The sequence below is a fragment of the Anas platyrhynchos genome, chromosome 31 (genome assembly GCF_047663525.1).
Source record: "Anas platyrhynchos isolate ZD024472 breed Pekin duck chromosome 31, IASCAAS_PekinDuck_T2T, whole genome shotgun sequence".
In the NCBI taxonomy this organism is placed as follows: domain Eukaryota; kingdom Metazoa; phylum Chordata; class Aves; order Anseriformes; family Anatidae; genus Anas; species Anas platyrhynchos.
This window is the reverse complement of record NC_092617.1, coordinates 6,125,154-6,152,597: the sequence shown is the minus strand read 5'-3', so window position 1 is coordinate 6,152,597 and position 27,444 is coordinate 6,125,154. Positions and strand designations below refer to the sequence as shown.

General features: G+C 61.1%; 3 protein-coding genes across 6 annotated transcripts; 1 reads left to right on the top strand and 2 right to left on the bottom strand.

Annotated features, from left to right (window-relative positions):
* Nucleotides 1-169: 169 nt before the first annotated feature.
* On the top strand, nt 170-1,378 carry MRPL52 (mitochondrial ribosomal protein L52). Of its 2 annotated transcripts, XM_072029799.1 has the most exons (5): nt 170-326; nt 688-757; nt 838-905; nt 1,004-1,068; nt 1,181-1,378. In XM_072029799.1, the coding sequence occupies exons 1-5, from the start codon at nt 185-187 to the stop codon at nt 1,283-1,285; spliced, it is 450 nt and encodes a 149-aa protein (XP_071885900.1). In that variant the 5' UTR covers nt 170-184; the 3' UTR covers nt 1,286-1,378. The 2 variants fall into 2 exon arrangements, with proteins under 2 accessions (XP_071885900.1, XP_071885901.1); XM_072029800.1 differs by lacking the exon at nt 1,004-1,068.
* A 472-nt stretch (nt 1,379-1,850) lies between these two features.
* MMP14 (matrix metallopeptidase 14) lies at nt 1,851-11,301 on the bottom strand. The gene is made up of 11 exons (XM_072029707.1): nt 11,243-11,301; nt 10,393-10,519; nt 8,961-9,109; nt 7,686-7,712; nt 7,531-7,629; nt 6,336-6,786; nt 5,687-5,806; nt 5,420-5,558; nt 4,569-4,719; nt 3,830-3,945; nt 1,851-3,038 (listed from the first exon to the last, which is right to left on the bottom strand). The coding sequence occupies exons 1-11, from the start codon at nt 11,299-11,301 to the stop codon at nt 2,686-2,688; spliced, it is 1,791 nt and encodes a 596-aa protein (XP_071885808.1). The 3' UTR covers nt 1,851-2,685.
* A 462-nt stretch (nt 11,302-11,763) lies between these two features.
* On the bottom strand, nt 11,764-26,657 carry RBM23 (RNA binding motif protein 23). 3 transcript variants are annotated; one of them, XM_072029778.1, is made up of 16 exons: nt 26,524-26,657; nt 26,060-26,142; nt 24,096-24,170; nt 23,254-23,301; nt 23,086-23,147; nt 22,371-22,424; nt 22,159-22,284; nt 22,011-22,064; nt 19,959-20,076; nt 18,823-18,975; nt 16,922-17,059; nt 16,012-16,077; nt 14,161-14,353; nt 12,834-12,923; nt 12,036-12,111; nt 11,764-11,823 (listed from the first exon to the last, which is right to left on the bottom strand). In XM_072029778.1, the coding sequence occupies exons 2-16, from the start codon at nt 26,093-26,095 to the stop codon at nt 11,820-11,822; spliced, it is 1,293 nt and encodes a 430-aa protein (XP_071885879.1). In that variant the 5' UTR covers nt 26,096-26,142; nt 26,524-26,657; the 3' UTR covers nt 11,764-11,819. The 3 variants fall into 3 exon arrangements, with proteins under 3 accessions (XP_071885879.1, XP_071885881.1, XP_071885880.1); XM_072029780.1 differs by having other exon boundaries at nt 22,371-22,421; XM_072029779.1 differs by lacking the exon at nt 11,764-11,823 and having other exon boundaries at nt 12,032-12,111.
* Between the last annotated feature and the right edge of the window lie 787 nt (nt 26,658-27,444).

The window sequence follows — 27,444 nt, the reverse complement described above, 5'->3', positions numbered from 1 at the left end:
TTTGGGGAGGTTTCGGTGGATTTGAGGAGGTTTCAGGGGGATTGGGGAGGTTTTGGGGAGGTTTGGGGGGTTTGGGGGAGGTTTCGGGGGGTTTTGGGGAGGTTTCGGGGGGTTTTGGGGTTTTCTCCTCCCCTTTTTGTCCCCCTGCCGGCTCCCGTCGCCGCAAAATGGCGGCGGCCACAAGATGGCGGCGGCGGTGCCGTACAACATGGCGGCGCCCACGCGGCCGGGGCTGGCCGGCGCCACGTGTTGGCGGAAGTGGGCGTGGCCTCGGCTCTCCCCACTTCCGGCGGCGGCCATGGCGGCGCGCAGGGCGCTGCGGCTCGGTGCGGGGGGGGCCGCGGAGGGCGGGGGGCGGGGCCTGGGGGGTGGGGGCGGGGCTCTGGGGGAGTGGGCGGGGCCTGGGCGCGGTGGGCGGGGCCTGGGGGGTCGCGGAGGGGAGGGGAGGGGGAAAAGGGGGGAGGGGGCGGGGCTAAGGGGAGGGGGCGGGGCTTGGAGGGAGGGGCGGGGCTTAGGGTGGTGGGAGGGGCCTAAGGTGGGCGGGGCTTGGGGTGGGCGGGGCTTAAAGGGAGCCAGGGGCGGGGGGAGGAAGGGGAGGGGGTGGGGGGAGGGGAGGGGGCGGGGCTTGGTGAATGGGGGCGGGGCCAACCGCAGGCCACGCCCCCTTTCCTCTCGCCCCGCCCCCAGCCGAGCTCCAGGCCCGGGCCCTGCAGCCAAGCCCCGCCCCCTCGCTGCGGATTGGCCAGTGGCGCGTGACGTAAGCACTCCTTATATGGTGAGGGGGGGTTTCCAAATAAGGAGTGGGCGTGGCTAACGGTGGGCGTGGTCTCCCGGTAGGCGTGGCCTCGCTCCCAGCCAATCCGGGCCCGGCCCCCTGCGCGACCTCCCTGATTGGTCCTTCGCAGGTAGGCGGGGCTTAGCCCCACGGGGGGGCGTGGCCAACACGTGGGGGGCGTGGCCAGCTCTGCCTGACCCCGCCCCCTCCTTTTGGCCCCGCCCCCAGACGGACGCCCCGCCCTCCTCTGGCGGGGGCAGCAGCGGCGGCGCCGCGAGGACGAGGCCCTGGCGGTGAGCAGTCACGTGACCCCCCCTTAGCCCCGCCCCCCTGATGGCCACGCCCCCCTGGTGGCCACGCCCCCACCCTGTGGCCCCGCCCACATTGACTTGGCCCCGCCCACAGCGCCGCGCCCTGGCCCTGAGCCAATCGCTGGACGCCGCCCGCAGCGGGGGGCGGAGCCTCGAGGCCCCGCCCAGCCCCGCCCTGCGCCCCAAGGGGCCCCAGTAAGGACCAGTACGGACCAGTGAGGACCAGTTTGGACCAGTTTGGGCCGGTTCAGAGCATCCTGGAGCGGAATAAAGCTGGGCCTTGAGACCTCAACGTGTGATGTCATTGGTGACGTCATTGATGATGTCATCGTCTGGGGCTTGGGGTCCTCTCCAGTCCCTCCCAGTCTATCCCAGTACCCCCCAGTCCCTCCCAGTGCTCCCAGTTACCCCCAGTCCCCTCCCAGTGCTCCCAGTAACACCCAGTATCCCCCAGTCCCCTCCCAGTCCTCTCCCAGTCCCCCCCAGCGCCTCCCAGTCCCCACCCAGCACGCTCTCTGGTTCGTCAGTTCTTTATTAATTAATTAATTAATTAATTACCCCTCCCCTCCCCTCCCCCCCCCCCCGGTCCCGCCCAGCAGGATTTTTGGGGGGGGGGGTTGGGTCCCCCCCGGGCTCCCCACCCCCGTCCCCTCCCCCACCCCCCAAAAAAATCCCAAAATCGGTAAAAAAAAGAAAAACAAAGAAAAAAAAACGCGCGGCCCCTCCCCCCCTTATATACACCGGGCCCCGCCCCCTCATTTGCATAGCCCCGCCCCTCCGTCTGAGCCCCGCCCCCCGCCATGCACCCAGCCCCCCCTTTTTTATTTAGCCCCGCCCCCTCCCCAGCCGGCAGCCAATCGGAGGCCTCCGCTCTACGGACGGCCCCGCCCCCTCCGGCAGGCCCCGCCCCCCCGGTCCCGCGGCGGGGGCGGGGTCAGGGGGAGGAGGGGGCGTGGCCAAGGCGCTGACCTCGCCCAGCCAGGTCAGGGGGCGGGGCCACGGGGAGGGGAAAGGGGGCGGGGCCAAGGACAGGCCCCGCCCAGAGCACCATCGGGGGGCGTGGCCACGGGAAGCCCCGCCCACAAGTGGGTAGAGGGGAGGGGGCGGGGACAGGAGGCTGGGGGCGGGGTCTCCTGGAGGGGGCGTGGCCTCGTGGTGGGCGTGGCCTGATGAAGTGGGCGGAGTCTGGGGGTGGTGGGCGTGGCCTCCCAACCCCCTCCCCCCCCATTGGCTCCCTGTGTGTGGGAGGTGACAGGAGGCAGGGGGCGGGGCCATATATGGAAAAGGGGCGTGGCCTGAGAGTGTGGGCGTGGCCTCCCAGCCCCCATTGACCAGAAGGGGAGTGATGAATGGACGGGGTGGGCGGAGCCTGTGGGCGGGAGGGGGCGTGGCCTCGCGGCATGGGCGTGGCCTGGAGGCTCGGGGGCGTGGCTTGGGGTGGTGGGCGTGGCCTCGCGTTGGTGGGCGTGGCCTCCCATGGGGGAGGTGGCAAGCATTGAGGGGGGGGCAACACCACCAGGGGGCGGGGTGGGCGTGGCCCGGGGCGGGGTGGGCGTGGCCCGGGGGCGGTGGGCGTGGCCCGGGGGCGGTGGGCGTGGCTTAGACACGTGGCAGCAGCGAGCGCTGGCAGCGCAGGAGCCGCTTGGGGGCCCCGCGGCGGCGGCAGAGCAGGGCCAGGGCCCCCAGCGCCCCCGCGCCCGCCAGGAGAGCCAGGGGGGCGGCCACGGCGCCAGGCCCCGCCCCCACCTCGATGACGATCACCTCGGTGTCCCCGCCCCCGGGGGGGAGGGGAGGGCCGGAAGGGGCGGGGCCGGGGCCGGGTTTGGGGGGGCGGGGCTCGGTGCCGCAGCCCAGCCAATCGCGTAGCGCCGACTTGGGGTAGCCGGGGGTGACGCGCAGCTGCTGGTTGTCGAACTGCCAATAGCGGCCTGCCTTGTAGAAGTAGGTGAAGGCTGGGGGGGGGAGAGGGGATGTCGCGATATGAGACGCAGGGCCGCGATATGGGCCCGGCTATCGCGATAGGGGCCCAGGTATCGCGATAGGGGCCCAGGTATCGCGATAGGGGCCCGGGTATCGCGATACGGGCCAGGATATCGCAATATGGGCTGGGATATCGTGATAGGGGCTGCAATATCATGATAGGGGCATTGCAATATGGGCCTGGGTATGGTGATATGGGCTGTGATATTGCGATAGCGGCCCATTGTATCATGATATGGGCCAGGATATTGCGGTATGGGCCCAGGTATTGCGATATGGGTCTGGGTATGGCAGTAGGAGCTGGGATATCGTGATATGGGTGAGGGTATTGTGACATGGGAGGGGGTATAGGCCAGGGTATCGCGATATGGGGAGGGGTATTGGGATATGGGGAGGTGCCGGGGTAGGGGGAGGTCTTGGGATATTGGGTGGCATCGCGATATGGGGTGGTATCGGGATAGGGAGGGGTGTGGGGATGCGGGAGAGTGTTGGGATATGGGGAGGGATATCGCGATACAGGGCTGTGTTGGGATATGGGGGGGGTATCGGGATATGGGGGGGATATCGCGATATCAGGGGATGGGGCTGACGGGCTGTGGGGCTACCACGACACGGGGCCATGCAGATATGGGGATATCGGACACGGGGCTGTGTTGCAATAGGGCTGTGTCGCGATAGGGCTGTGTCGCAATAGGGGTATGTCGCGATAGGGGTGTGTCGCGATAGGGGTATGTCGCGATACGCCCCCCCTCTCCCCCCTCACCGTCGTCGGGCCCCATGAAGGCTCCGCGGGGGGACTCGGGGACCCCCCCCCAGACCTCGATGCCCTTGGGGTACTCGGGGTCCACGGCGCCGCGCTCCTCGCTGAAACGGTAATACCTGGGGGGAGGGGGGGCACGGGGTCACCCCCGGGTCACGGGGGCACCATGGGGTCAGGGGGGCGCTGCGGGGGCGGGGGCGTTGTTACGGGATGGCCCCGAGAAAGTTCCAGAAAGCCCCAGAAAGTCCCGGAAGGCCCCAGAAGGTTCCAGAAAATCCCAGAAGACCCCAGAAGGCCCCGAAAGGTCCCAGAAGGATCCCAAAGGCTTCAGAAGGCCCCAGAAGAAGGTTCCAGAAGGTCTCAAAAGGTCCTGGAAGGCCCCAGAAGACCCCAGAAGGTTCCAGAAGGCCCCAGAAGTTTCCAGAAGACCCCAGAAAGTTCCAGAAAATCCAGAAGGCCCCAGAAGGTTCCAGAAGATTCCAGAAGATCCCAGAAGATCCTGAAAGGCCCCAGAAGGTCCCAGAAAGTTCCAGAAGGTTCCAAAAGAACCCAGAAGGCCCTGGAAGGCCCCAGAAGGTTCCAGAAGACCCCAGAAAGTTCCAGAAGATCCCAAAAGATCCTGAAAGGCCCCAGAAGGCCCCAGAATGCCCCGGAAGGCCACGGAAGGCCCCGGAAGGCCCTAGAAGATCCCAGAAGGCCCCAGAAGGTCCCGGAAGGCCCCGGAAGGTTCCGGAAGACGCACTTGTTGCCCCGGAAGAAGTAAGTCTTGCCGCTGGGCAGCCAGAGCAGGGCGGCGTCGATGCGGTCGGTGGGGAGCCCCCGGCCCAGCTCCCGCAGCGGCCGCGGGTACCCCGGCTCCAGCACGGCCTCGTCGAACACCCAGTGCTTGTCCCCTGGGGGCGGGGACGGGATTTTTTTGGGGTGGGGGGGGCAGGGTCAGAGGGGGGGCACGCCCACGAGGCCATGCCCCCAAGGGCTCCATCCCCCAAAAAATTCCGTCCCGAAAAAATGCGTCCCAAAAAAAAAAAATCCCAAAAAATTCCATCCCAAAAATTCCATCCCATGGCCTCCGTCCTATGGCCTCCAGCCCCACAATCTCCACCCCATGGTCTTCATCCCAAAATCTCCATCCCAAATTCTCTGTCCCAACGTCCTCCATCCCATGACCTCAACCCTACAACTTCCATCCCACGGCCTCCATCTTCATGGCCTCCATCCCAAAAAGTCCATCCCAAAAAACCTCCATCCCATGGCCTCCACCCCATGTTCTCCATCCCAAAAACTCCATCCCAAATCCTCCACCCCATGTTCTCCATCCCAACGTCCTCCACCCCATGGCCTCCACCCCATGGCCTCCACCCCACAACTTCCATCCCATGGCCTCCATCTTCATGGCCTCCATCCCAAAAAGTCCATCCCAAAAACTTCCACCCCACAACCTCCATCCCAAATCCTCCACCCCACAACCTCTGCCCCACGGCCTCCATCCCAAAAACTCCATCCCAAAACCCTCCACCCCCTCACCCTCCACCCCACATCCTCCTCACCCCCATGGCCTCCCCCCCATAACCTCCCCCCCGCGGCCTCCCCCACCTTTGAAGAAGACGAACTTCCCGTCCTTCCTCTCGTAGGCCGTGTTGATGCCGGGGGGGAGCCCCACCCAGAACTGCCCGATGGGCAGGGGGTACCCGTCCATCACCCGCCGGTCCCGCACGCGCCAGAACCACCGCTCCTATTGGCCCACGGCCCCGTGACGTCACCGGGGGGGTGGGGGGGACACCCCCGTATCGAGGGGGGGACATCCCGGGGGGTTGGGGGACATCTGGGGGGGAGGGGGACATTTAGGGGGGGGGGACCCACCTTGAAGACGAACATCTCCCCCCGCAGCATGGCGATGGTGTCGAAGTCCCCGTCGCAGATCCGGGGGCCGTAGGGGGGTCGTTCAAGGGGGGTCATTGGGGGTGATTGGGGGTCATTGGGGGTCAATGGGGTCAAGGGGGGTCAACAGGGGTCAATGGTGGCCAATGGGGGGGATCAACAGGACTCAAAGAGGGCCAGAAGAGCCCAAAAGGGGCCAAAAGAGCTCAAATTTGGCCAACGGGGCTCAAAGAGGGGCAGTGGGGGTCATTGGGGGCCACTGGGGGTCAATGGGGGCCAATAGAGGGGGATCAACGGGGCCAAAAGAGCCCAAAGTGGGCCAAAAAGAGCTCAAAGTCGACCAACATGGCCCCAGGGTGGCCAACAAAGATTTGTGGTGGCCAACAGGGGCCAATGGTGGCCAACGGGGGTCAACAGAAGTCAACAAAAGTCAACAGTGGCCAACGGGGAGACGTCAACGGGGGTCAAAAAGCGCCAAAAGAGCCCAAAGTGGGCCCAAAGAGCCCAAAAAGCTCCAAGTTGACCAACACGGCCCCAAGGTGGCCAACGAAGCCCTGAGGTGGCCAACAGGGGTCAATGGTGGCCAACGGGGGTCAAAACAGAGTCAACGGTGGCCAACGGGGAGGGGTCAAAGTGGGCCAAAAGAGCCCGAAGTGGACCCAAAGAGCCCAAAGTGAGCCCAAAGAGCTCCAAGTCGACCAACAAAGCCCCGAGGTGGCCAACAGGGGCCAACGGTGGCCACCAGGAGCCCCCCAACCCCCCCCCCCGGCTCACCGCTCAGGTCATCGTTGCGGGCCGTCCAAGGGCCGGCGCCGTCGAAGTGCGTGTCGCCGCCGATGTGGGGGCCGGGGAAGTAGGCGTGGGCCAGGAAGCCGCCCTCGCCGTCGAAGGGCGTGCTGTCGCCGTGGAAGCCCTCGGCGAAGAAGATGACGATGTCGGCCGGGGGGGCCCGGCCCCGCCGCACCTCCCCGTAGGGAACCTCCCGGAAACGCAGCGGCGCCGCCCCCGCCCAGACGGAGAAGGCCCGGCGGATGGCAGCCAGCGTGGCCGCCTCCCCCACCTTGGGGGTGTAGTTCTGGATGCTGCAATTATGGGGGGGGGGGGGGACGGACTCAGCGCTGATTCCCCCCAGTGCTCCCAGTGCACAAAAGGCATTGGAAGGGGAGATCCCAGTGCTCCCAGTATCCCAAAACCAGGAAAACAGGGCCTCCCAGTGCTCCCAGTACGCAAAAACTAGGAAAATGGGGCCTCCCAGTGCTCCCAGTGTCCCAAAACCAGTAAAACGGGGCCTCCCAGTGCTCCCAGTACCCAAAAACCAGTAAAACGGGGACTCCCAGTGCTCCCAGTATCCAAGAACCAGTAAAAGGGAGCCTCCCACTGCTCCCAGTATCCCCAAACCAGTAAAACGGGGCCTCCCAGTGCTCTCAGTTCCCAAAAACAAGGAAAATGGGGATTCCCAGTGCTCCCAGTATCCCAAAACCAGTAAAACGGGGACTCCCAGTATATAATACCCAAGAGAAGGGGGCCTCCCAGTGCTCCCAGTACCCAAAAACAAGGAAAAGGGGCCTCCCAGTGCTCCCAGTATCCCAAAACCAGTAAAACAAGGACTCCCAGTATCCAATACCCAATAGAAGGGGGACTCCCAGTGCTCCCAGTGCCCCCAGTGCACACCAGTACCCACCCCAGTCCATCCCAGTTCCCCCAGCAGCCCCCTCCCAATGCTCCCAGCCCCTTCCCAGCCCTCCCAGCGCCCCCAGTGCCCCCAGTATCCTTCCCAGTGCCCCCTCCCAGCCCCTCCCAGTGCTCCCAGTGCCCCCAGTGCGCACCAGTAGGTGACCTCTCGCTGCTCCCACTTCATGCCCTGGATGGCGTAGCGCCGCCGCCGCACGTTGGCCTTCAGCTCGGCCCCGAACTTGTCGGGGACCCTCAAGTCCTGGCGTTCATGGCCGTGGGGGGCATAGAGGGACCCGCGTTGGAGGACCAACAGCGCCCCCGGGACCATAGAGAGCTGGAGGACCAACACCCCCGGGACCATAGAGGGGGCTCGGAGGACCAACACCCCAACAACCATTGAGGAGTGGAGGACCAATCATAGACGATCCTTGGAGGACCAACACCCCAATGACCATAGAGGGTTGGAGGACCAACAGCCCCAAGAACCATCGATGAGTGGAGGACCAATCATAGATGAACCTTGGAGGACCAACAGCCCAGTGACCATAGAGGATATCTGGAGGACCAACAGCCCACCAACCATAGATGAGCCCTGGAGGACCAACACCCCAACGGCCACCGAGGGTTGGAGGACCAACAGCCCCAAAAAACCATCGATGGTTCCTGGAGGACCAACAGCCGAAGAACCATAGAGGCTGTTTGGAGGACCAACACCTCAAAAACCATAGATGAAATTTGGAGACCCAAATCCTCCACAACCATAGAGGCTGTTTGGAGGACCTACACCTCACTAACCATAGATAATATTTGGAGGACCAACACCCCAACAACCATAGATGATATCTGGAGGACCTACAACCCCCCAACCATAGAGGTGGTTTGGAGGCCCAACTCCCCCACAACCATAGAGGTTGCTTGGAGGACCTACACCCCAAGAACCATAGAGGATATTTGGAGGACCAACACCCCAACTACCATAGATGATACCTGGAGGACCTACAACCCCCCAACCACAGACACCATTTGGAGGACCAACACCTCAGGAACCATAGAGGCTGTTTGGAGGACTAACTCCCCACTAACCATAGATAATATCTGGAGGACCAACACCCCAAGTACCATAGAGGTGGTTTGGAGGACCAACACCTCAAGAACCATAGATGATATTTGGAGGACCTACTCCCCTACAACCATAGATGATACCTGGAGGACCGACACCCCAAGAACCATAGATAATATCTAGAGGACCTACACCCCACCAACCATAGAGGTGGTTTGGAGGACCAACACCTCAACTACCATAGAGGCTGTTTGGAGGACCAACACCCCCACAACCATAGACGATACCTGGAGGACCAACACCCCAAGAACGATAGATAATATTTGGAGGACCTACTACCCAAGAACCATAGACGATACCTGGAGGACCAACACCCCAACTACCATAGAGGCGGTCTGGAGGACCAACACCTCAAGAACCATAGATGATATTTGGAGGACCCACTCCCCTACAACCATAGATGACACCTGGAGGACCAACACCCCCCTAACCATAGAGGCGGTCTGGAGGCCCCGCACCCACCTGATGGTGTCGGGGTCGGCGGTGCCGGTGACGCGCAGGCCGTAGAAGCGCTGCATGGCCGCCAGCGCCGCCGCCAGCGAGTGGGGGGGGCGCTGGGGGTGGGCGCGCAGGTCCCCGGGGGGGAGGTACCCGTACTGCTGCAGCCAGGCCTGGATGGGGGGGGGATTGGGGGGGATTTGGGGGGTTATGGGGTGGAATTGGAGGGGGAAATGGGGGGAATTTGGGGGATTAGGGGGGGATTTGGGGGGGGATTGGGGGGATTGGAGGGGGAAAATGGGGGGATTTGGGGGAATTGTGGGGGGATTTGGGGGATTAGGGGGGATTTGGGGGGCATTATAGTGGGATTTGGGGGGGATTAGGAGGGAATATAGGGGGATTATGGAGGGGTTGGGGGGGATTAGGGGGGGATTTTTGGGATTGGGAGAGTTTGGGGGGATTATAGGGGGGATATGGGGGATTGGGGGGAATATGGGGAGGTTGTAGGGGCTTTGGGGGGGTTATGGGGGAATTTATGGGGATTTGGGGCAGATTTAGGAGGATTATGGGGGATTTGGGGGGGATTTTGGGGGGATTTAGTGGGATTTGGGGGATTGGGGGGGGTTATATGGGGTCGGGGGGGTTTATAGGGGGGATTTGGGGGGCTGTGGGGTTCTGGGGGGTTCTCAGCCCCCCACCCCCCCCTCCCCGTGCCTGTTTGGGCTGTTTGTCCCGTGACACCCCCCCCGCCCCCCCCCCCCCCCGCCACAGCCCGTCCCGTGACTGGGGGGGAGGGGCGGAAAATTGGGCGGGGGGGAAATTATGGGATGGGGGGGGATTAGGGGATTTGGGGGGATTGGGGGGATTGGGGGGGTTTTGGGGGTTTATGGGGGGTTTATGGGGGGGTTTGGGGGGATTGGGGGGATTGGGGGGGTGCTGGGATTAGGGGGGGTTATGGGGGGGGGAGGGGTTTTGGGGGGGAGGGGAGAGCCGGGAGCCGGGACAAAGGGCCGGGGGCGGCCGGACACGTCCCGCTTTTTTTGGGCCGAAACAGGGCGGAAAAGGGCAAAACGCCAAAAACCAAAAAAAAAAAAAAAACGGGAAAAGACCGAAAAAAAAAAACACAACAAAAACTCGAAAAAAGAAAATTTGGGGAGAAAAAAAAGAAATTTTGGGAAAAAGAGGGGGGAGGGGGGGGAACGCGGCTTGGGAGGGGACAAAGGGGGGGGGACCCAAAAAGGGGAGAATTGGACCCAAAATGCGGCTCCGGAATTTGGGGGGGGGCGGAATTTTGGGGGGGGGGGGTCCAAGGGGGGGGTCAAGGGGGGGGGGGCACAAAGGGGGGGGGGTCAAAGGGGGGGGGGGGGTCCCTAAAAGTTTCTGGGGGAGGGAAACTGGGGGGGAATGGGGGGCGTGACGTCATGATGACGTCATCGAGGGGGGGTCCCGGGCTCACCTCGGGGCTGAAGCGGGGCTGGGGGGCGGCGGGGGGGGGGCAGCGCCCCCAGGAGCAGCCCCAGCAGCAGCGGCCGCGCCATGGCCGAATGCGGGGGGGGGGCGGGGGGGGGGGGGGGGGATGAAGGCTGCGAGGGGGGGGAGGGGGGGAGGGGCCAAGGGGGGGGGAGGGGCTTAAGGGGGAGGGGCTAAGGGGGGAGGGGGAGGGGCCTGGGGGGGATTTAGGGGGATTTTGGGGGGGGGAGGGGGAAAATGGGGGGGGGGAAATTAAGGGGGTCCCTAAATATGGGGGGGCTGAAATGGGGAGGGGGGACCCCAAAAATGGGGGGGAATCCCCAAAAGGGGGGGGACACGACCCTAAAATGGGGGTCGAGGGGGGGTCTTTAAATAGGGGGGGGCCTAAAATGGGGGAGGGGGGGTCCCTAAAATTTGGGGGGGGACCCTAAAATGGGGGGGGGCCTAAAATGAGGGGGGGTGCCCCAAAATTGGGGGTCGAGGGGGGGTCCCCAAAGGGGGGTCCCCAAAATCTAGGGGGGGTTCCGGGGCTCCTCCCCCACCCTGGGGATCCCAAATTTGGGGAGACCCCAAAAAAAGACCCCGGGGGGGAGGGGGGGGTCCGGATGCGCTTCCCCTCCCCCCCCCCCTCCCCCTCCCCCCCCCCCGCTGAGTCAGCGCCCGGTGACGTCACGATGACGTCATCGCATCCCACAGGAAGAGCGGAGGCGCGCGGGAAGCGGCCGGGAAGGGAGGAAGGGGGGGAGGGGGGGAGGTTTGGGGCCATTTCGGGGCTTTTTGGGGTCCCGGGGGGGGGATTTGGGGGGGGTCTGGGCGTTGCCCCTTTAAGAACCCACCGGTGGGCCCCACCGTGAGGTGGCGTCGCCCTTTTAAGAGCGGGTTGGCACTGGGGCATCGCCCCTTTAAGGCTGACGGCGCTGGGCCCCGCCCCCTTTCCCCATATTTGGCGTTTCCGCTTTAAGCGGCGGGGCGGGGAGGGCGGGGCCAGCTCTTAAAGCGGCGATGCCGCCGCCTTAAAGGGGCAATGGCACGGATGGGGGGACCACACCCCCGATCTTAAAGGGGCAACGACAAAAGGGGGCGGGGCTGGGGGCGGGGCTTGTGGGGTGAAGCCCCGCCCCCCGCGGCGCGACAAGGAGGCTTTTTGTTTTTTTGTGTGTTTTTTTTATTATTCCGAGTCCGAAAAAAGAAAAAAAAAACAGAAAAAACGAGAAAAAAACAGAAAAAAAAAAAATCCCGATTTGGGGAAAAAAAGGGGGAAAAGGGGAAAAAAGGGGAGGGGGGGAGGGGAGGGAGGAGAGAGAGAAGGGGGCGGGGCCAGCGCTGGCCCCTCCCCCCCCCCGCCGTCCGGGCCCCGCCCCCTTTTCCCCGCGGGGGGGCGGGGCCAGGCGGCGGGCAGGGGGCGGGGCTTCGTTACCTGGGGGGGAGGAGCAGAGTTAGGCCACGCCCCCTCCCTTAAACCCCGCCCCTTTCCCCTAAGCCCCGCCCCCTCCCCTTCCCTTTACCCCCTCCCAGCCCCTTTTAGCCCCGCCCCCTCCCTGGCCACGCCCTCCCCAGGCCCCTCCCCCTCCCCTAAGCCCCGCCCCCTCCCCCCAAGCCCCGCCCCCTCCCCAGGCCCCGCCCCCTCACATGGTCTGTGGGGTGAAGAGCCCCGAGAGCTGCAGGCTCAGCGTCTGCGAGGCCAGGTTCAGCGCCGGGCTCAGGGCTGGGGGGGGCACAGGGGGGCACTTGGGGGGCAGCCCCACGGCGGGGACAGCCCCGGACCCACAGGGAGCCCCCCGGCCCCACAGAGCCCCCCCCAGCCCCATAGATCCCACCCAGCCCCATAGGAAAGGCATGACCCCATTGGGACCCCATAGAGGCCCCTTTTTTAGGGACCCCCCCTGCCCCATAGTGACCCCCCAGCCCCATAGATTCCCCCACCCGGCCCCATAGATTCCCCCCAGACCCATAGGGACCCCCCAGACCCACAGATCCCACCCCGGACCCATAGGAAGAGCCCGACCCCATAGGGAGCCCCATTATAAGGACCCCCCCCGCCCCATAGATCCCACCCCAGCCCCATAGAGACCTCCTCAGCCCCATAGCGGCCCCATAGAGACCCCCCCGGACCCATAGGGACCCCCCTGGACCCATGGATTGCCCCCAGCCCCCATGGGAAGACCCCAACCCCATTGGGACCCCAAAGGGACCCCCATTATAGGGCCCCCTCCTGCCCCATAGCGGGACCCCCAGCCCCATAGATTCCCCCCAGACCCATAGGGACCCCCCCAGCCCCATAGCAGCCCCCTTAGGGACCCCCTCCCACCCCACAGCTCCCCAAAACCCCCTGAGGGCCCCCCTCCCAGACCTCCCCCAGCCCCATAACCACCCCCCCCGGCCCCATAGGGACCCCCCAGCCCCATAGATCCCCCCCCCGCCCCATACCGGTGAGGGCGGCGGGGTTGAGGGCGCCGAGGGGCAGGGCCCCGTTGAGCTGCAGGGCCTGGGCTGTGCTGGGCAGCTGCAGCCCCGAGCCTGCGGGGAGAAAAATGGGGGAAAAACGGGGGAAAACGGGAAAAATGGGGGAAAATGGGGAAAAAATGGGGAAAAATGGGGGAAAATGGGGAAAAATCGGGGAAAATGGGGAAAAAGGGGGGAAAATGGGGGAAAATGGGGAACACAGGAATGTCAGTGCCCCCCCCGGATCTCCCCCAGCCCCATAACCCCCCCATAGCCCCCTATAACCCCATACAACCCCCTCCCAGCACCCCATAACCCCCCATAACCCCCCCATAACCCCCCATAACCCCCCCATAACCCCCCATAACCCCCCCATAAGCCCTTTAACACCCCCCATAACCCCATATAGCCCCCCTATAACCCCCCATAACCCCATTAGACTCCCCCAAAACCCCCCTATGACCCCCATAACCCCCAAATAACCCCATTAAACCCCCCCTAACTCCCCCATAACCCCCCCATAAGCCCATTCAAACCTCCCATAACCCCCCTCTAACCCCCCATAACCCCCTATAACCCCATATAAGCCCCCCCAACCCCCCCATAACCCCTTTAACACCCCCTATAACCCCCCATATCCCCCTATAACCCCCATAACCCCATTAATCCCCCCATATCCCCATTAGACCCCCCCAAAACCCCCATATAACCCCCATAACCCCCAAATAACCCCTTATAACCCCCCTAATCCCCCCCATAACCCCATTAAACTCCCCCATATCCCCCCTAACCCCCCATAACACCCCCATAACCCCTATAATGCCCCCCTCTAACCCCAAATAACCCCCCCAACCCCCCTATAATCCCCCCATATAACCCCCTAACCCCCCATATCCCCCCATAACCCCATTCAAACCTCCCATAACCCCCCCATAACCCCCCATATCCCCCCTATAACCCCATATAACCCCCCTATAACCCCATATAACCCCATATAATCCCCCCTAACCCCTATATAACCCCCCTATAACCCCCTAAAACCCCCATAACCCCCCTATAACCCCCCATAACCCCCCTAATACCCCCTATAACCCCATATAACTCCCCCATAACCCCCCTATATCCCCCCCATAACCCCCCCTAACCCCCATATAACCCCATATAACCCCCCCAACCCCTATATAACCCCCCTATAGCCCCCTAAAACCCCCCATAACCCCCCTATAACCCCCCCATACCCCCCCCATAACCCCATAATAACCCCATATAACCCCCCCTAACCCTATTACCTGCCCCCCCCCTCGTCACCCACCTTCTGCCAGCTTGGCCATGAGCTGCAGGCGCCCCCCGGCCCCGATTTCGGGCTCGTCGCTGCCCTCGGGGAAGGCGACGTCGGCCGAGCCGTCCGGGCGCTCGCTCACCTGCCCCACGCGCATCGCCCGCCCCGCCAGCTCGAAGCCGTTCAGCTGCTCCAGGGCACGGCGCGCGCACTCGGCCTCGGCGAACTGGGGAATAGAGGGGATTTGGGGGGATTAGGGGGGGTTATGGGGTGATTGGAGGGGTTATAGGGGGGGTTATGGGGGGTTATAGAGAGGTTATGGGGAGTTATGGGGGGTTATGGGGTGATTGGGGGGGTTATAGGGTGATGGAAGGGGTTATAGGGGGAGTTATGGGGTGATTGGGGGGTTTATGGTGGAGTTAGGGGGGAGTTATGGGGCTGGGAGGGGTTATAGGGGGGTTATAGGGGGAGTTATGGGGTGATGGGGGGCTGTATGGGGGCCTGGGGTGAGTTATGGGGCTAAGGAACATGGGGCAGATGTGGGGCAGGCTGTGGGACAGGGACTTGTGGGTCAGGATATGGGTCTGGCTATGGGTCAGGATCTATGGGTCAGGGATCTATAGGGCAGGGATCTATGGGTCAGGCTCTGTGGGTCAGGAAGTTATGGGTCAGGATCCATGGGTCAGATCTATGGGTCAGGGCTCTATGGGTCAGGATCTATGGGTCGGGATCTATGGGTCACACTATAGGGTCAGGGATCTATGGGGCTGGGGATCCATGGGTCAGATCTATGGGTCAGGGGTCTGTAGGTCAGGATCTATGGGTCAGGCTATGGGTCAGGCTCTATGGGTCAGGGAGTTATGGGTCAGGATCTATGGGTCGGGATCTATGGGTCACACTATAGGGTCAGGGATCTATGGGGCAGGGAATCTATGGGGCAGATTTATAGATCAGATCTATGGGTGACGCTATGGGGCAGGGCTCCATAGGGCGGGCTCTATGGGGCAGTGTCTATGGGTCAGGATGTGTGGGTCAGGGATCTATGGGTCAGATCCATGGGTCAGGGATCTATGGGGTGGGATCTATAGGGCAGAGGACCTATGGGGTAGGGATCTATGGGGCAGGGAGTTATGGGTCAGGGCTCTATGGGTCAGGCTATGGGTCAGGATGTGTGGGGCACGCTATGGGTCAGATCTATGGGTCAGGCTCTATGGGTCAGGGGTCTGTAGGTCAGGATCTATGGGTCACGCTACGGGACAGGCTCTTTGGGGCAGGGATCTATGGGTCAGGGAGTTATGGGGCAGGCTCTATGGGTCAGGCTATGGGGCAGGATGTGTGGGGCACGCTATGGGGCAGGCTCTATGGGTCAGGCTATGGGTCAGGGTCTATGGGGCAGGGATCTATGGGGCAGGATCTATGGGGCAGGGCTCTATGGGTCAGGCTATGGGGCAGGGATCTATGGGGCAGGATCTATGGGTCAGGACTCTATGGGTCAGGATCTATGGGGCTGGGGATCTATGGGTCAGGCTCTATAGGGCAGGATCTATGGGGCAGGGATCTATGGGTCAGGGATCTGTGGGTCACGCTATGGGTCAGATCTATGGGTCAGGCTCTATAGGTCAGGGGTCTGTAGGTCAGGATCTATGGGTCACACTACGGGACAGGCTCTTTGGGTCAGGGATCTATGGGTCAGGGAGTTATGGGGCAGGCTCTATGGGTCAGGCTGTGGGTTATGCTATGGGGCAGGATGTGTGGGGCACGCTATGGGTCAAGATCTATGGGTCAGGCTCTATGGGTCAGGCTATGGGTCAGGCTCTATGGGTCAGGCTCTATGGGTCAGGATCTATGGGTCAGGATCCATGGGGCACGCTATGGGTCACGCACGGTGATGAAGCCGTATCCCTTGGACTGCCCGGTGTCCGGGTCTCTCACCAGCACGATGCTGTCAATCTGGGGGGCAGGGGGCGGGGTCAGCTGAGGCCACGCCCCCCAGAAGCCCCTCCCCCATTGCGACCACGCCCCCAGTGCGACCACGCCCACCTGAGCCCCGCCCCCAGCCCCATTCATCCCCAGGCCCCAACCACCTTAAGCCCCTCCCACTTCCCTTTTAGCCCCTCCCACCCATTGACCACGCCCACCAGAAGCCCCGCCCACCCCCATTAAGCCCCTCCCACCTCCCTCAAGCCCCGCCCACTCCCCTTAAGCCCCTCCCACCCCCTCATTCCCATTCATTCCCCTACCCCTTTGGCCCCTCCCACCCTTTAGCCCCGCCCACCCCCATTAAGCCCCTCCCACCCCCTTAAGCCCCGCCCACTTTCCCCCAAGCCCCGCCCACTCATTTTAAGCCCCTCCCACCCCCTTATTCCTACCCCTACCCCCTCCCACCCCCAACCCATTTCCCCCCTCCCACCCCTTTGGCCCCTCCCACCCCTTGACCACGCCCACCTTTATGCCCCGCCCACCCCCATTAAGCCCCGCCCACCCCCTTAAGCCCCTCCCACTCCTTTTAACCCCCTCCTATCCCCTTATTCCCACCCCTACCCCCACCCACCCCAACCCCTTTTGCCCCTCCCACCCCTTGACCACGCCCACCCTTAGGCCCCGCCCACCCCCATTAAGCCCCTCCCACCCCTTTAAGCCCCGCCCACTCCCCTTAAGCCCCTCCCACCCCCTCATTCCCATTCATTCCCTTTACCCCCACCCCCTATCTGCCCCCTGCCACCCCCTTTAGCCCCTCCCAAAAATTGACCACGCCCACCCTCTAGCCCCTCCCACCCCCCCAGGCCCCGCCCACCTTGCCGAAGGGCTCGAAGATGCCCCTGAGCATCTCCTTGGTGATGTTGCAGTGCAGGGCGCCCACGTAGAGCCGCATGGGGCCCCCGCTGCCCTTCTGCAGGTTGTTGGCCATGGCCGCCAGCCGGTTCTTCTCCGCCTGGGGGGGGGGGACAGGTCAGGGGGCGCCCCCCCGGGGCGGGGACAGGTCGGGGAGTGACCCCCCGGGGACGGGGACAAGCCCCCGGCCTCGCCTCGGCGGGTTTTGGGATTTTTATGGACCTGCCAGGGCCTGGCCCTGAGCTTCTGGGGGTTTTATAAACCTTCCAGGACCTTCTCAACGCTTCCAGGACCTTCCCAACCCCCCAAAAAAACCCTTAAAATTCTCCTTTCCCTTCCAGGACCTTCCCAACCCCATCATGTCTCTTCCAGGACCTTCCCAACCCTTCCAGGACCTTCTCAACCCTTCCAGGACCTTCCCAAAGCTTTTAAGATCTTACTACCCCTTCCAGGACCTTCCCAAAAATCTCCAGCACCCCCCCAGCATCTCTAAGACCTTTTCATCCCTTCCAGGACCTTCCCAAACCCCCAAAAACCCCCTTAAAATTCTCCTTTCCCTTCCAGGACCTTCCCAAAGCTTCTAAGATCTTCTTACCCCTTCCAGGACCTTCCCAACCCCCCAAAATCCCCTTAAAATTTCTCTTTCCCCTTCCAGGACCTTCCCAACCCCTTCCAGAACCTTCCAGGACCTTCCCAACCCCCCCAAAACCCCCTTAAAAATTCTCTTCCCCCTTCCAGGACCTTCCCAAGGCTTCCAGGACCTTCTCAACCCCCCAAAATCCCCCTAAAAATTCTCCTTCCCCTTCCAGGACCTTCCCAACCCCCCCATGACCCTCCCAACTCAACTCTTGTCTCTTCCAGGACCTTCCCAACCCTTCCAGGACCTTCCCAACCTCCCAAAATCCCCTTAAAAATTCTCCTTCCCCTCCCAAAATCCCCTCCTAGACCCCTCCCCCTTTTCCCCAAGCCCCTCCCCTTTTAGGCCACGCCCCTTTAAGCCCCTCCCTCTTTTTTAAGCCCCTCCCACTCCCTGGAAGTCCAAAAATGACCCTGGGAACCCCAACAACACCGCATGTTGAAGCCCGTTGGCCAACGTTGACCCCTCCCAAAATCCCAAAATCCCCTCCATGACCCCTCCCCTTTTAGGCCACGCCCCTTTAAGCCCCGCCCTCTTTTTTTAAGCCCCTCCCACTCCCTGAAAGTCCAAAAATGACCCTGGGAACCCCAACGACACCGCGTGTCCAAGCCCCTTGGCCAACGTTGACCCACCCCAAAATCCCAAAATCCCCTCCAGGACCCCTCCCCTTTTAGGCCACACCCCTTTTAGCCCCGCCCTCTTTTTTTAAGCCCCTCCCACTCCCTGAAAGTCCAAAATTATGCCGGGAACCCCAACGACACCGCGTGCCCAAACCCATTGGCCAACGTTGACCCCTCCCAAAATCCCCAAATCCCCTCCTAGACCCCTGCCCTTTCCCCTAAGCCCCTCCCCTTTTAGGACACACCCCTTTAAGCCACGCCCCTTTTATTTAAGCCCCTCCCACTCTATAGAAGTCCAAAACCATGATGGGAACCTCAGTGAGGGCACATCTTGAAGACCTTTGCCCAACATTGACCCATCCCAAAATCCTAAAATCCCCTCCTAGACCCCGCCCACTTTTCCTAAACCCCTCCCCTTTAATCCACGCCCATTTTAGGCCACTCCCTTCTCTTTTAAGCCCCTCCCACATTATGGAAGTCCAAAAATGACACCGGAAACCTCAATGAGGCCGCGTGTCCAAGCCCGTTGGCCAACGTTGACCCCTCCCAAATCCCCAAATCTCCCAAAATCCCGGCCCCCGCCCCCTTTTCGGGCCCCGCCCCCACCTGCGAGGCCTGCACGATGATGGGGACGCCCAGCAGGCGCTGGCCGGTGAGGCCGATGGCCAGGGGCACGGACTGGATGTCGCAGAACTCCACGTAGGCGATGCCCTTGGAGCGCCGCGAGTTGCGGTCCGAGATGATGCGCACGTCCCGCACCTGGGGGCGGGGCGCCTTTAAGGGGGCGGGGCCAAACCCAGAGGGGGCGGGGCCAAGCCCCGAGGGGGCGTGGTCAAGACCTGGGGGGTCTGGGGGGCGTGGGGGTGCAGGGGGGGGCGTGGGAGGGGAAATCCTATAAAAACCCTATAAAAAGGGTGGCGGCCCTATAAGGGGAGGGGGGCACTATAAGGGGCTGGGGGGGCCTGGAAGGGGTCAGGGGGTCTTAAAAAGGGGTTGGGGGGGGTTGGGGGGGTCCTGGGGGGCCTAAAAGGGTCCTGGGGGGCTTATAGGGGGCCCTATAAGACTTTTGGGGGCCCTATAAGGGTTTTGGGGGGTCCTATAAGGGGTTGGGGGGGCTAAGAAGGGGTTTGGGGGGGGGTTTGGGGGGGCTTGTGGGGGTCCTAAAAGGGTCCTGAGGGAATTGTGGGGGTCCTGGGGGGCCTAAAAGGGTCCTGGGGGGCTTAGAGGGGGCCCTATAAGGGTTTTGGGGGGTCCCTATACAGGTTTGGGGGGCCCTATAAAGGGTTGGGGGGCTTGTGGGGGTACTGGGGGGCCTAAAAAGGTCCTGGGGGGCTTATAAGGGGCCCTATAAGGGTTTTGGGGGGCCCTATAAGGGGTTAGGGGGTCCTAAAAGGGGTTTGGGGGGGCTTATGGGGGTCCTAAAAGGGTCTTGGGGGGCCTAAAAGGGTCCTGGGGGTTTTATAGGGGGCCCTATAAGGGTTTGGGGGCCCTATAAGGGTTTTAGGGGTACCCTATAAAGGTTTGGGGGGTCCTATAAGGGGTTGGGGGGCTTGTGGGGGTCCTGGGGGACTTGTGGGGGTCCCCATAAGGGTTTTAATGGCCCCATAATGGTCCCAGTGACCCCATAGGGGTTTTAATGGTCCCATAAAGGTCTTTATGGCCCCATAAGTGTGTTTATGGCCCCATAAGGCTCCCGGTGACCCCAAAAGGGTGTTTCTGTCCCCAAAAGGCCCCCCGGGCACCTTCCCGACGGCGGAGAAGAAGTCCTCGAGGTCTCGGGGCCGGATCCTGGCCGCCAGCTGCATGCAGAACACCGTGCGCGCGTCCCGCTCCTCGGGGCTCAGGCTGCCCAGCGGCTCCCTGCGGGGGGGGGTGGTCGTAAGGACCCCCAGGGACCCCCCAAATCCCCCAGGGACCCCCCAAATCCCACACAGACCCCACAGACCCCCCAAATCCCATACAGCCCCCCAGGGACCCCCAGATCCCCCCATCCCCTATAAAAACCCCAAATCCCCTATAAGGCCCCACAGCCCCCCCATAACCCCCCCAGATCCCACAGAGACCCCCAGGGACCCCCCAAATCCCCCAGGGACCCCCCAAATCCCCCAGAGCCCCCCAGGACCCCCCAGAGCCCCCCAGATCCCCCAATCCCCCATAAAAACCCCAAATCCCCTATAAAAACCCCAAAAAACCTATAAGGCCCCCCAGCCCCCCATAACACCCCCAGATCCCACAGAGACCCCCAGGGACCCCCCAAATCCCACAGAGCCCCCCAGGACCCCCCAGAGCCCCCCTATCCCCCCCTATCCCCCAATCCCCTATAAAAACCCCAAATCCCCTATAAGGCCCCCAAAATCCCCCATAAGACCCCAAATACCCTATAACCACCCTATATCCTCTATAAAAACCCCCAAATCCCCTATAAAACCCCAAAATTTCTCTGTAAGACCCCAAATATCCCATAACCACCCCATAAACCCCATAAACCCCCATATGCGCTACAAAAAACCCCAAATTCCCTATAAAAACCCCAAATCCCCTATAAGGCCCCCCAGCCCCCCCATAACACCCCCAGACCCCACAGAGACCCCCAGGGACCCCCCAAATCCCACAGAGCCCCCCAGGACCCCACGGAGCCCCCCTATCCCCCCCTATCCCCCAATCCCCTATAAAAACCCCAAATTCCCTCTAAAAACCCCAAAAAACCTATAAGGCCCCCCAGCCCCCCCATAACACCCCCAGACCCCACAGAGACCCCCCAAATCCCATAGAGCCCCCCAGAGCCCCCCTATCCCCCCCTATCCCCCAATCCCCCATAAAAACCCCAAATCCCCTATAAGGCCCCAAATACCCCCTAATCACCCTGAATCCCATATAAAAATCCTAAATCACCTATAAAATCCCCCAAATCTCCTACAAAACCCCCCAAAATCCCCTATAATACCCCCAAAATCCCACGTGAAACTCTAGAAATCCCTTATAAAAACCCCAAATCCTCCATAAACCCCCCAAAATTACCTATAGCACCCCAAAAATCCCATATTAAACCCCCAAAATCCCCTATAACCAACCCTATATCCCCCATAAACCCCAAATATCCCCCTAAATCCCAGAAATCCCCTTTATAATTCTCCAAATTCCCCCTAAATCCCCTAAATTTCCCCCAAATCCCCCCTAAATCCTCTAAAATCCCCCAAATCCCCCCTCAATATCCCCTAAAATCCCCCAAATCTGCCCAATATCCACCAAATACCCCAAATATCCCCCAAAATCTCTTCCAAAATGCCCCTAAGTTCCCCCAATGACCCCAAAATCCCCCAAATCCTGCCCAAAGTCCCCCAAATCGCCCCCAAATCCCCCGAAAATCCCCCCAAACCTGCTATCGACCCCAAAATCCCCCAAATCCTCCCCAAATCCCCCCAAAACCCCTGAAAATCCCCTAAAATACCCCAAATCCTCCTCTACATCCCCTTATATTCCGCCAACTCCCCCTAAATCCCCCCAAATCCCCCCCAAAATCCCCCAAATCGCCCCAAATTCCCCCGAAACCCCCCAAAAATGCCCCAAAACCCCCTAACGACCCCAAAATCCCCCAAATTCCCCCCAAAATTCCCCAAATCCCCCTCTACTGCCCTTATATTCCGCCAACTGCCCCTAAATCCCCATAAATCCCCAAAATCCCCCCCAAAATCCCCCAAATCCCTCCAAATTCCCTCAAAACCCCCCCAAAACCCGCTACCGACCCCAAAATCCCCCAAATTCCCCCCAAAATCCCTCCCGAACCCGGGGCTCACCGCACGGGGCTCTTCTCCCGGTAGAGCGGGCTCTTGCTGTGCCCGAAGCGGCGGCTGGAACGGGGCAAAAACCGACCGAATCGGTTAAAAAAGGGCCGAGATATGGGAAAAAAGGCATTTTGGGGTGAAAAAAGGGGAAATCGGGTACCGGGATCGCTCGTCGCGCCGGCGCTCGCGGCTGCGGGATCGGCGCCGTTCGCGGCTCCGGGACCGGTGGCGGCTGCGGCGGTCGCGGCTGCGGGATCGGCGGCGCCGGTCCCGGTCCCGGCTGCGACTGATTTTGGCGTTTTTAGCCCCAAAACGGCACCGGAGGGCGCGGGAAAGCCAAAAGGGCCGGGTTTGGCCCCAAAACGACCTCACCTGTGTCTGTGGTCGCGGCTCCGGCTCCGGCTGCGGCTCCGCTTCTTCCGGCTGCTGGGTTTTGGGGGGAAAAATGTTAAAAGGCAGGCCCCAAAATCCGCCTTTTTCACCCCAAATCCTCCCTGTCTCTCTCTGGAAGCTCCTGGGCTCGTTATCGGCCCCAAAACCCGCAATTTTCACCCCAAAATCCACCTCAAAACTCCCAACATCTACCCATAGCCCCTTAGTGACCCCCAAATCCCCATTTTTGCCCCTGAAAATTGCCCCAAAATCCCTTAAATCCACCCCAAAACCTCCAATGCCTTCCCATAACCCCTCACTGACCCCAAAATCCCCCTTTTTTCCCCCAAATTGCTCTCAAAATCCCTAAGAACCTGCCCAAAATCCTCAATATTTACCCATGTCCCCTTACTGAACTCAAAATCCACATTTTTCCCCCCCAAATTGCCCCAAAATCCCTTAAATCCACCCCAAAACCTCCAATGCCTTCCTGTAAACCCTTATTGGCCCCAAAATCCCACTTTTTCCCCCAAAGATTAACCCCAAACGCCTTAAACCCACCCCAAACCCTTTTATGCATTCCCATTACTCCTCATCACCCCCAAAATCCCCATTTTTCCCCCCAAAATCCCCAAATTCCTCCCCAAACCCCTTTGAATCCCCCTGAAGGACCTCAGCGGCCCCAAAATTGCCGTTTTTCACCCCAAAAGCTCACCTGCTGCTGCTGCTGCCGCCGCTCTCCTTCTTTGTCTCTTTGCTCTGCTCCTCCGCCGGCGGCTGCGGGGCCAAAATCCCCCAAATTTACCCCAAAATCCCCCAAATCTCCCAGATTCCCCCCTCCCGGACCCAAAATTGCCATTTTTCACCCCAAAAGCGGCCTCACCTGCGGGGGGGGGGGCTCCGTCGGCGGCTTGGAGGGGCCGGGCTGGGCCTGGAAGCAGTGGGGGCGTCAGGGGCAGACCCCAAAAGCCCAGAAACGGCCCCAAAACCTCTTTAGGGATCCCCAAACCCCTTTAAAAGTCCCCAAAATGCCCTTAAATGGCCCCAAAATCCCTTTAATTGACCCCAAAACCCTTTTAGAAGTCTCATAACCCCTTGAAATGACCCCAAAACCTCTTCAAGTGACCCCAAAATCCCCTTGAGTGACCCTAAATTCCCGTTAAATACCCCCAAATCCCATTAAATGCCACCAAAACCCTCTAAAAATACCCCCAAATCCCCTTAAACTGTCCCTAAAACCCCTAAAATGACCCCAAAACCTTTTAAGTGACCCTAAAATCCCTGAAATAACCCCAAAATCCCCTTAAACACCCCCAAAACCCTTAACCTGAACCCCTTTAGATGACCCTAAAACCCCTAAAACGCCCCCAAAATCCCTTAAATAACCCCAAAACCTTTAAAGTCACCCTAAAACCCCTGAAATAACCCCGAAATTTTTAAACTGACCCTAAAACGCCTGAAATAACCCCAAAATCCCCTTAAACGCCCCCAAAACCCCCTTAAACAACCCTAAAAACCCTAAAAAAAAACTAAAACACCCCCAAAATCCCCTTAAACCCCCCCAAAACCCTTCAAAACCACCCCCAAAATCCCTTTAATTACCCCCAAAATCCCCTCCAGGTGCCCCCAAGCCCCGCCCCCTCCCACCTTAGGCCCCGCCCCCTCCCGCCTCAAGCCCCGCCCACCTCCCCTAAGCCCCGCCCACCTCCCCTAAGCCCCGCCCACCTCCTCCTTCTTGTAGGGCGCCTCCAGCATGGCCTCGATGACGATGTCGAAGTCGTCCGACGTCATGGCGTCCGCCTGGCCCAAAAACGCCCAAAATGGACCCAAAATCAACCCGAGCGGCACCGAACACAGCCCGGGAAACAAGAACGGACACGGAATGACCCCAAAATCCCACAAAATTGACCAAAATAGCCCCAAAATGGACCCAAAATGCTCCGTAATAACCCCTAAAAAGCCCAAAATGGACCCAAAATGAACCCAAGCAACCCTAAAAACAGCCCAAAAAATAATTACGGACCTGGAATGACCCGAAAATCCCACAAAATCGACCCAAAATCGACCCAAAACAGACATGGAAATGGCCCTAAAATGGACCCAAAATGCTCCATAATATCACCTAAAAAGCCCAAAACGGACCCAAAATGAACCCAAACGGCCCCAAAAACAGCCTCAAAAACAATAATGGACCTGGAATGACTCAAAAATCCCACAAAATGGACCCAAAATCGACCCAAAATAGCCCCAAAATGAACAGAAAATGACCCCAAAATAGCCCCAAAATGGCTCCATAATAGCCCCTAAAAACCTCAAAATGGACCCAAAATGAACCCAAGCAGCCCCAAAAACAGACCAAAAAACAACAATGGACCTGGAACGACCCGAAAATCCCACAAAATTGACCCAAAATCGACCAAAATAGCCCCAAAAAGGACATAAAACGGCCTCAAAATGTACCCAAAATCACTCCATAATAACCCCCAAAAAGCCCCAAATGAACCCAAACAGCCCCAAAAACAGCACAAAAAAAAAATGGACACAGAATGACCCAAAAATCCCACAAATTTGACCCAAAATGGACCCAAAATAGCCCCAAATGGACCCAAAACTGACATAAAATGGCCCCAAAACATACCCAAAATAGCCCCAAAACGTACCCAAAATGGACATAAAATGGCCCCATAATGACCCCAAAACCCCAAAATGGATCCAAAAAGAACCAAAACTGCCCCAAAAACGCCCCCCAAAAGACAAAAATGGGCACGGAATGACCCCAAAAACCCACAAAATGGACCCAGAATGACCCCAAAACAGACCCAGGATGGCCCCAAAAGGGACCCAAAACGGACAGAAAATGACCCCAAAACAGACTGAAAATCCCAAAACGGACCCAAAAAGACCCAAACTGGCCCAAAACAACCAAAGAAAAACAAACAAAAATGGACCAGGAATAACCCCAAAAGCCCACAAAACTGACCCAAAATGGACCCAAAATGGACCCAAAATGAAGCCAAACAACCCCAAAATCCTGAAATGACCCCAAAGTGACCCCGAAAAGAATCTAAACAGCCCCAAAACTGCCCCAAAAGGGAACCAAAAGAGACATAAAATCACCCCAAAACACACCGCAAGCCCCAAAATGGCCCCATAATAACCCCAAAAACCCTAAAATGGCCCCAAAACAGACCCAGAATCCCCCAAAATGGCCCCAAAACGACCCCATAAGAGCCACAAAACCCCAAACCAGCCCTAAAATGACCCCAAAAACACCAAAACAGAACCAAAACAGACCCCAAACCCCCCAAAATGGCCCCAAAACGCCCCCATGACAGCCCCAAAACCCCAAAAAGGCCCCGAAATGACCCCAAAACCCCCAAATGCCCCCAAAACAGACCCCAAATCCCCAAAACGCCCCCAAAACCCCCCCAGCCCCCCCTCACTCCCCCATAACCCCCGACCCCGTGACCCCCCCGTGACCCCCCCATGACCCCTGGTGACCCCGTGACCCCTCAGTGACCCCGTGACCCCCCGTGACCCCACCCCCTCCCCCCCCATAACCCCCCCATAACCCCCCCAAACCGCCCCCAGCCCCCACCCCACCCCCATGAGGCCCCCCCATGACGTCACCCCATGACGTCACCCCGCCCCCCCGATGACGTCACGCCCCCCGATGACGTCACACTCACCGCGTCAGGCAGCGGGGTGGAGCCCCCCGCCTCCATCCCCCCCTCCCGCTGCTGGGGGGGGGCTCTCCCCCCTCCGACGGCTCCTGCGCGGGAAGTGACGTCACCCTCAGACCCCCCCGGTGACGTCACGCCCCGCGCCGTGACGTCACGCCCCCCGGTAGTGACGTCACACCCCCGTAAACCCCCTCCCCCCCCCCCTTAGGGCCGTGCCCCCTCCCCCTCCCCTCCAGGCCCCGGCAGCGAGGCCCCGCCCCCTTTAAGCCCCGCCCCCTCCCTTTAGGCCCCGCCCCCTTCAGGCCCCGCCCCCTCCCCCCGCGCATGCGCGCCCCGCTCCCCCCCCCCCACCGCCTCCAGGCCCCCTCCCCCCCCCCCAACCCCTCTCCTCAACCCCCCCCCCGCCCGGTGACGTCACGCCGGGTGACGTCACGCCCCGTGACGTCACGGCCGCCCCCCCCTCCCCTCACCGGGCCCCTCCCGGCTGGCGGCGGCGGCGGCGGCGGCCGGGACGCGGCGCTAAGATGGCGGCGGCCTCCAGAACCTTCCCCCCGCCCCCTGCGCACCGCGCAGGCGCGGAACAGGCCCCGCCCACGCCGCGCGCCGATTGGCTCGCGGAGCCGCCCCGCCGCGCTGCGATTGGTTGCCGCTCCACCAAGGGGCGGGGCTAAGGAGCGGCGCCGCTGATTGGTCCGGGGGGAAAGGGGAGGGAGGGGCGGCGCGGTTGCTATGGAGACGCGGCCCCGCCCCGCCCCGTGACGTCGCCGAGGCTCCGCCCCCCGCGCTGTTGCCATGGAGACGCGGCCTGGTCGGCCCGGGTGAAGCCTGAGCAAGATGGCGGCGGCTCTGGGGGGGGCAAAGCGGCCTCCCCCCACCCCCCAACCCCCCCAACACGGCCTGGCGACCCCCCCCGGGGTGGAAACAGGCCCCAAAATCCCAAAAATCCCTTAAAAAATAAAATAAAAGGACCCCCATAGGGCATCCGCCCCCCTCCCAAGATGGCTGCCGCCCCCTCCCGCTTCCCCCCACCCAATCCCCCCCCAATTATCCCTCATAAACCCCCCAGTGTTGAAAACAGCCCCAAAATCCCCCCAAATCCCCCTTAAAACCCTCCAAAAAGAGGACTGTCCCCCTCCCAAGATGGCCGCTGCCCCCTCCCACTTCCCTCCCCACCCGAAACCCCTCCAATTCTCCCTTATAACCCCCCCAGTATCTAAAACAGTCCCAAAATACCCCCAAATACCCCCAAATCCCCCTTAAAACCCCCAAAAAGCCCCCCACAAGATGGCCGCTGCCCTCCCAATATGGCTGCCGCCCTCCCAAGATGGCTGCCCCAAACCCCAAACCCCCCCCAGTGTCAAAACCACTCCCCAAATCCCCCCCAACCCCCC

Coding starts and splice junctions, on each gene's coding strand:
- MRPL52 (XM_072029799.1), top strand. CDS start 185: ATGGCGGCGGCGGTGCCGTACAACATGGCGGCGCCCACGCGGCCGGGG. Junction 758..837: donor ATTGGCCAGTGGCGCGTGAC/GTAAGCACTCCT, acceptor GTCTCCCGGTAG/GCGTGGCCTCGCTCCCAGCC. Junction 906..1,003: donor CCCTGATTGGTCCTTCGCAG/GTAGGCGGGGCT, acceptor CCCCGCCCCCAG/ACGGACGCCCCGCCCTCCTC.
- MMP14 (XM_072029707.1), bottom strand. CDS start 11,301: ATGCCCCAGTGCCAACCCGCTCTTAAAAGGGCGACGCCACCTCACGGT. Junction 7,630..7,685: donor TGGTCCCGGGGGCGCTGTTG/GTCCTCCAACGC, acceptor CCAGGACTTGAG/GGTCCCCGACAAGTTCGGGG. Junction 5,559..5,686: donor GGGAGATGTTCGTCTTCAAG/GTGGGTCCCCCC, acceptor GTGGGCCAATAG/GAGCGGTGGTTCTGGCGCGT.
- RBM23 (XM_072029778.1), bottom strand. CDS start 26,095: ATGGAGGCGGGGGGCTCCACCCCGCTGCCTGACGCG. Junction 17,060..18,822: donor TCATCGTGCAGGCCTCGCAG/GTGGGGGCGGGG, acceptor CCCCCCCCCCAG/GCGGAGAAGAACCGGCTGGC. Junction 16,078..16,921: donor TCTTCGAGCCCTTCGGCAAG/GTGGGCGGGGCC, acceptor CCTGCCCCCCAG/ATTGACAGCATCGTGCTGGT.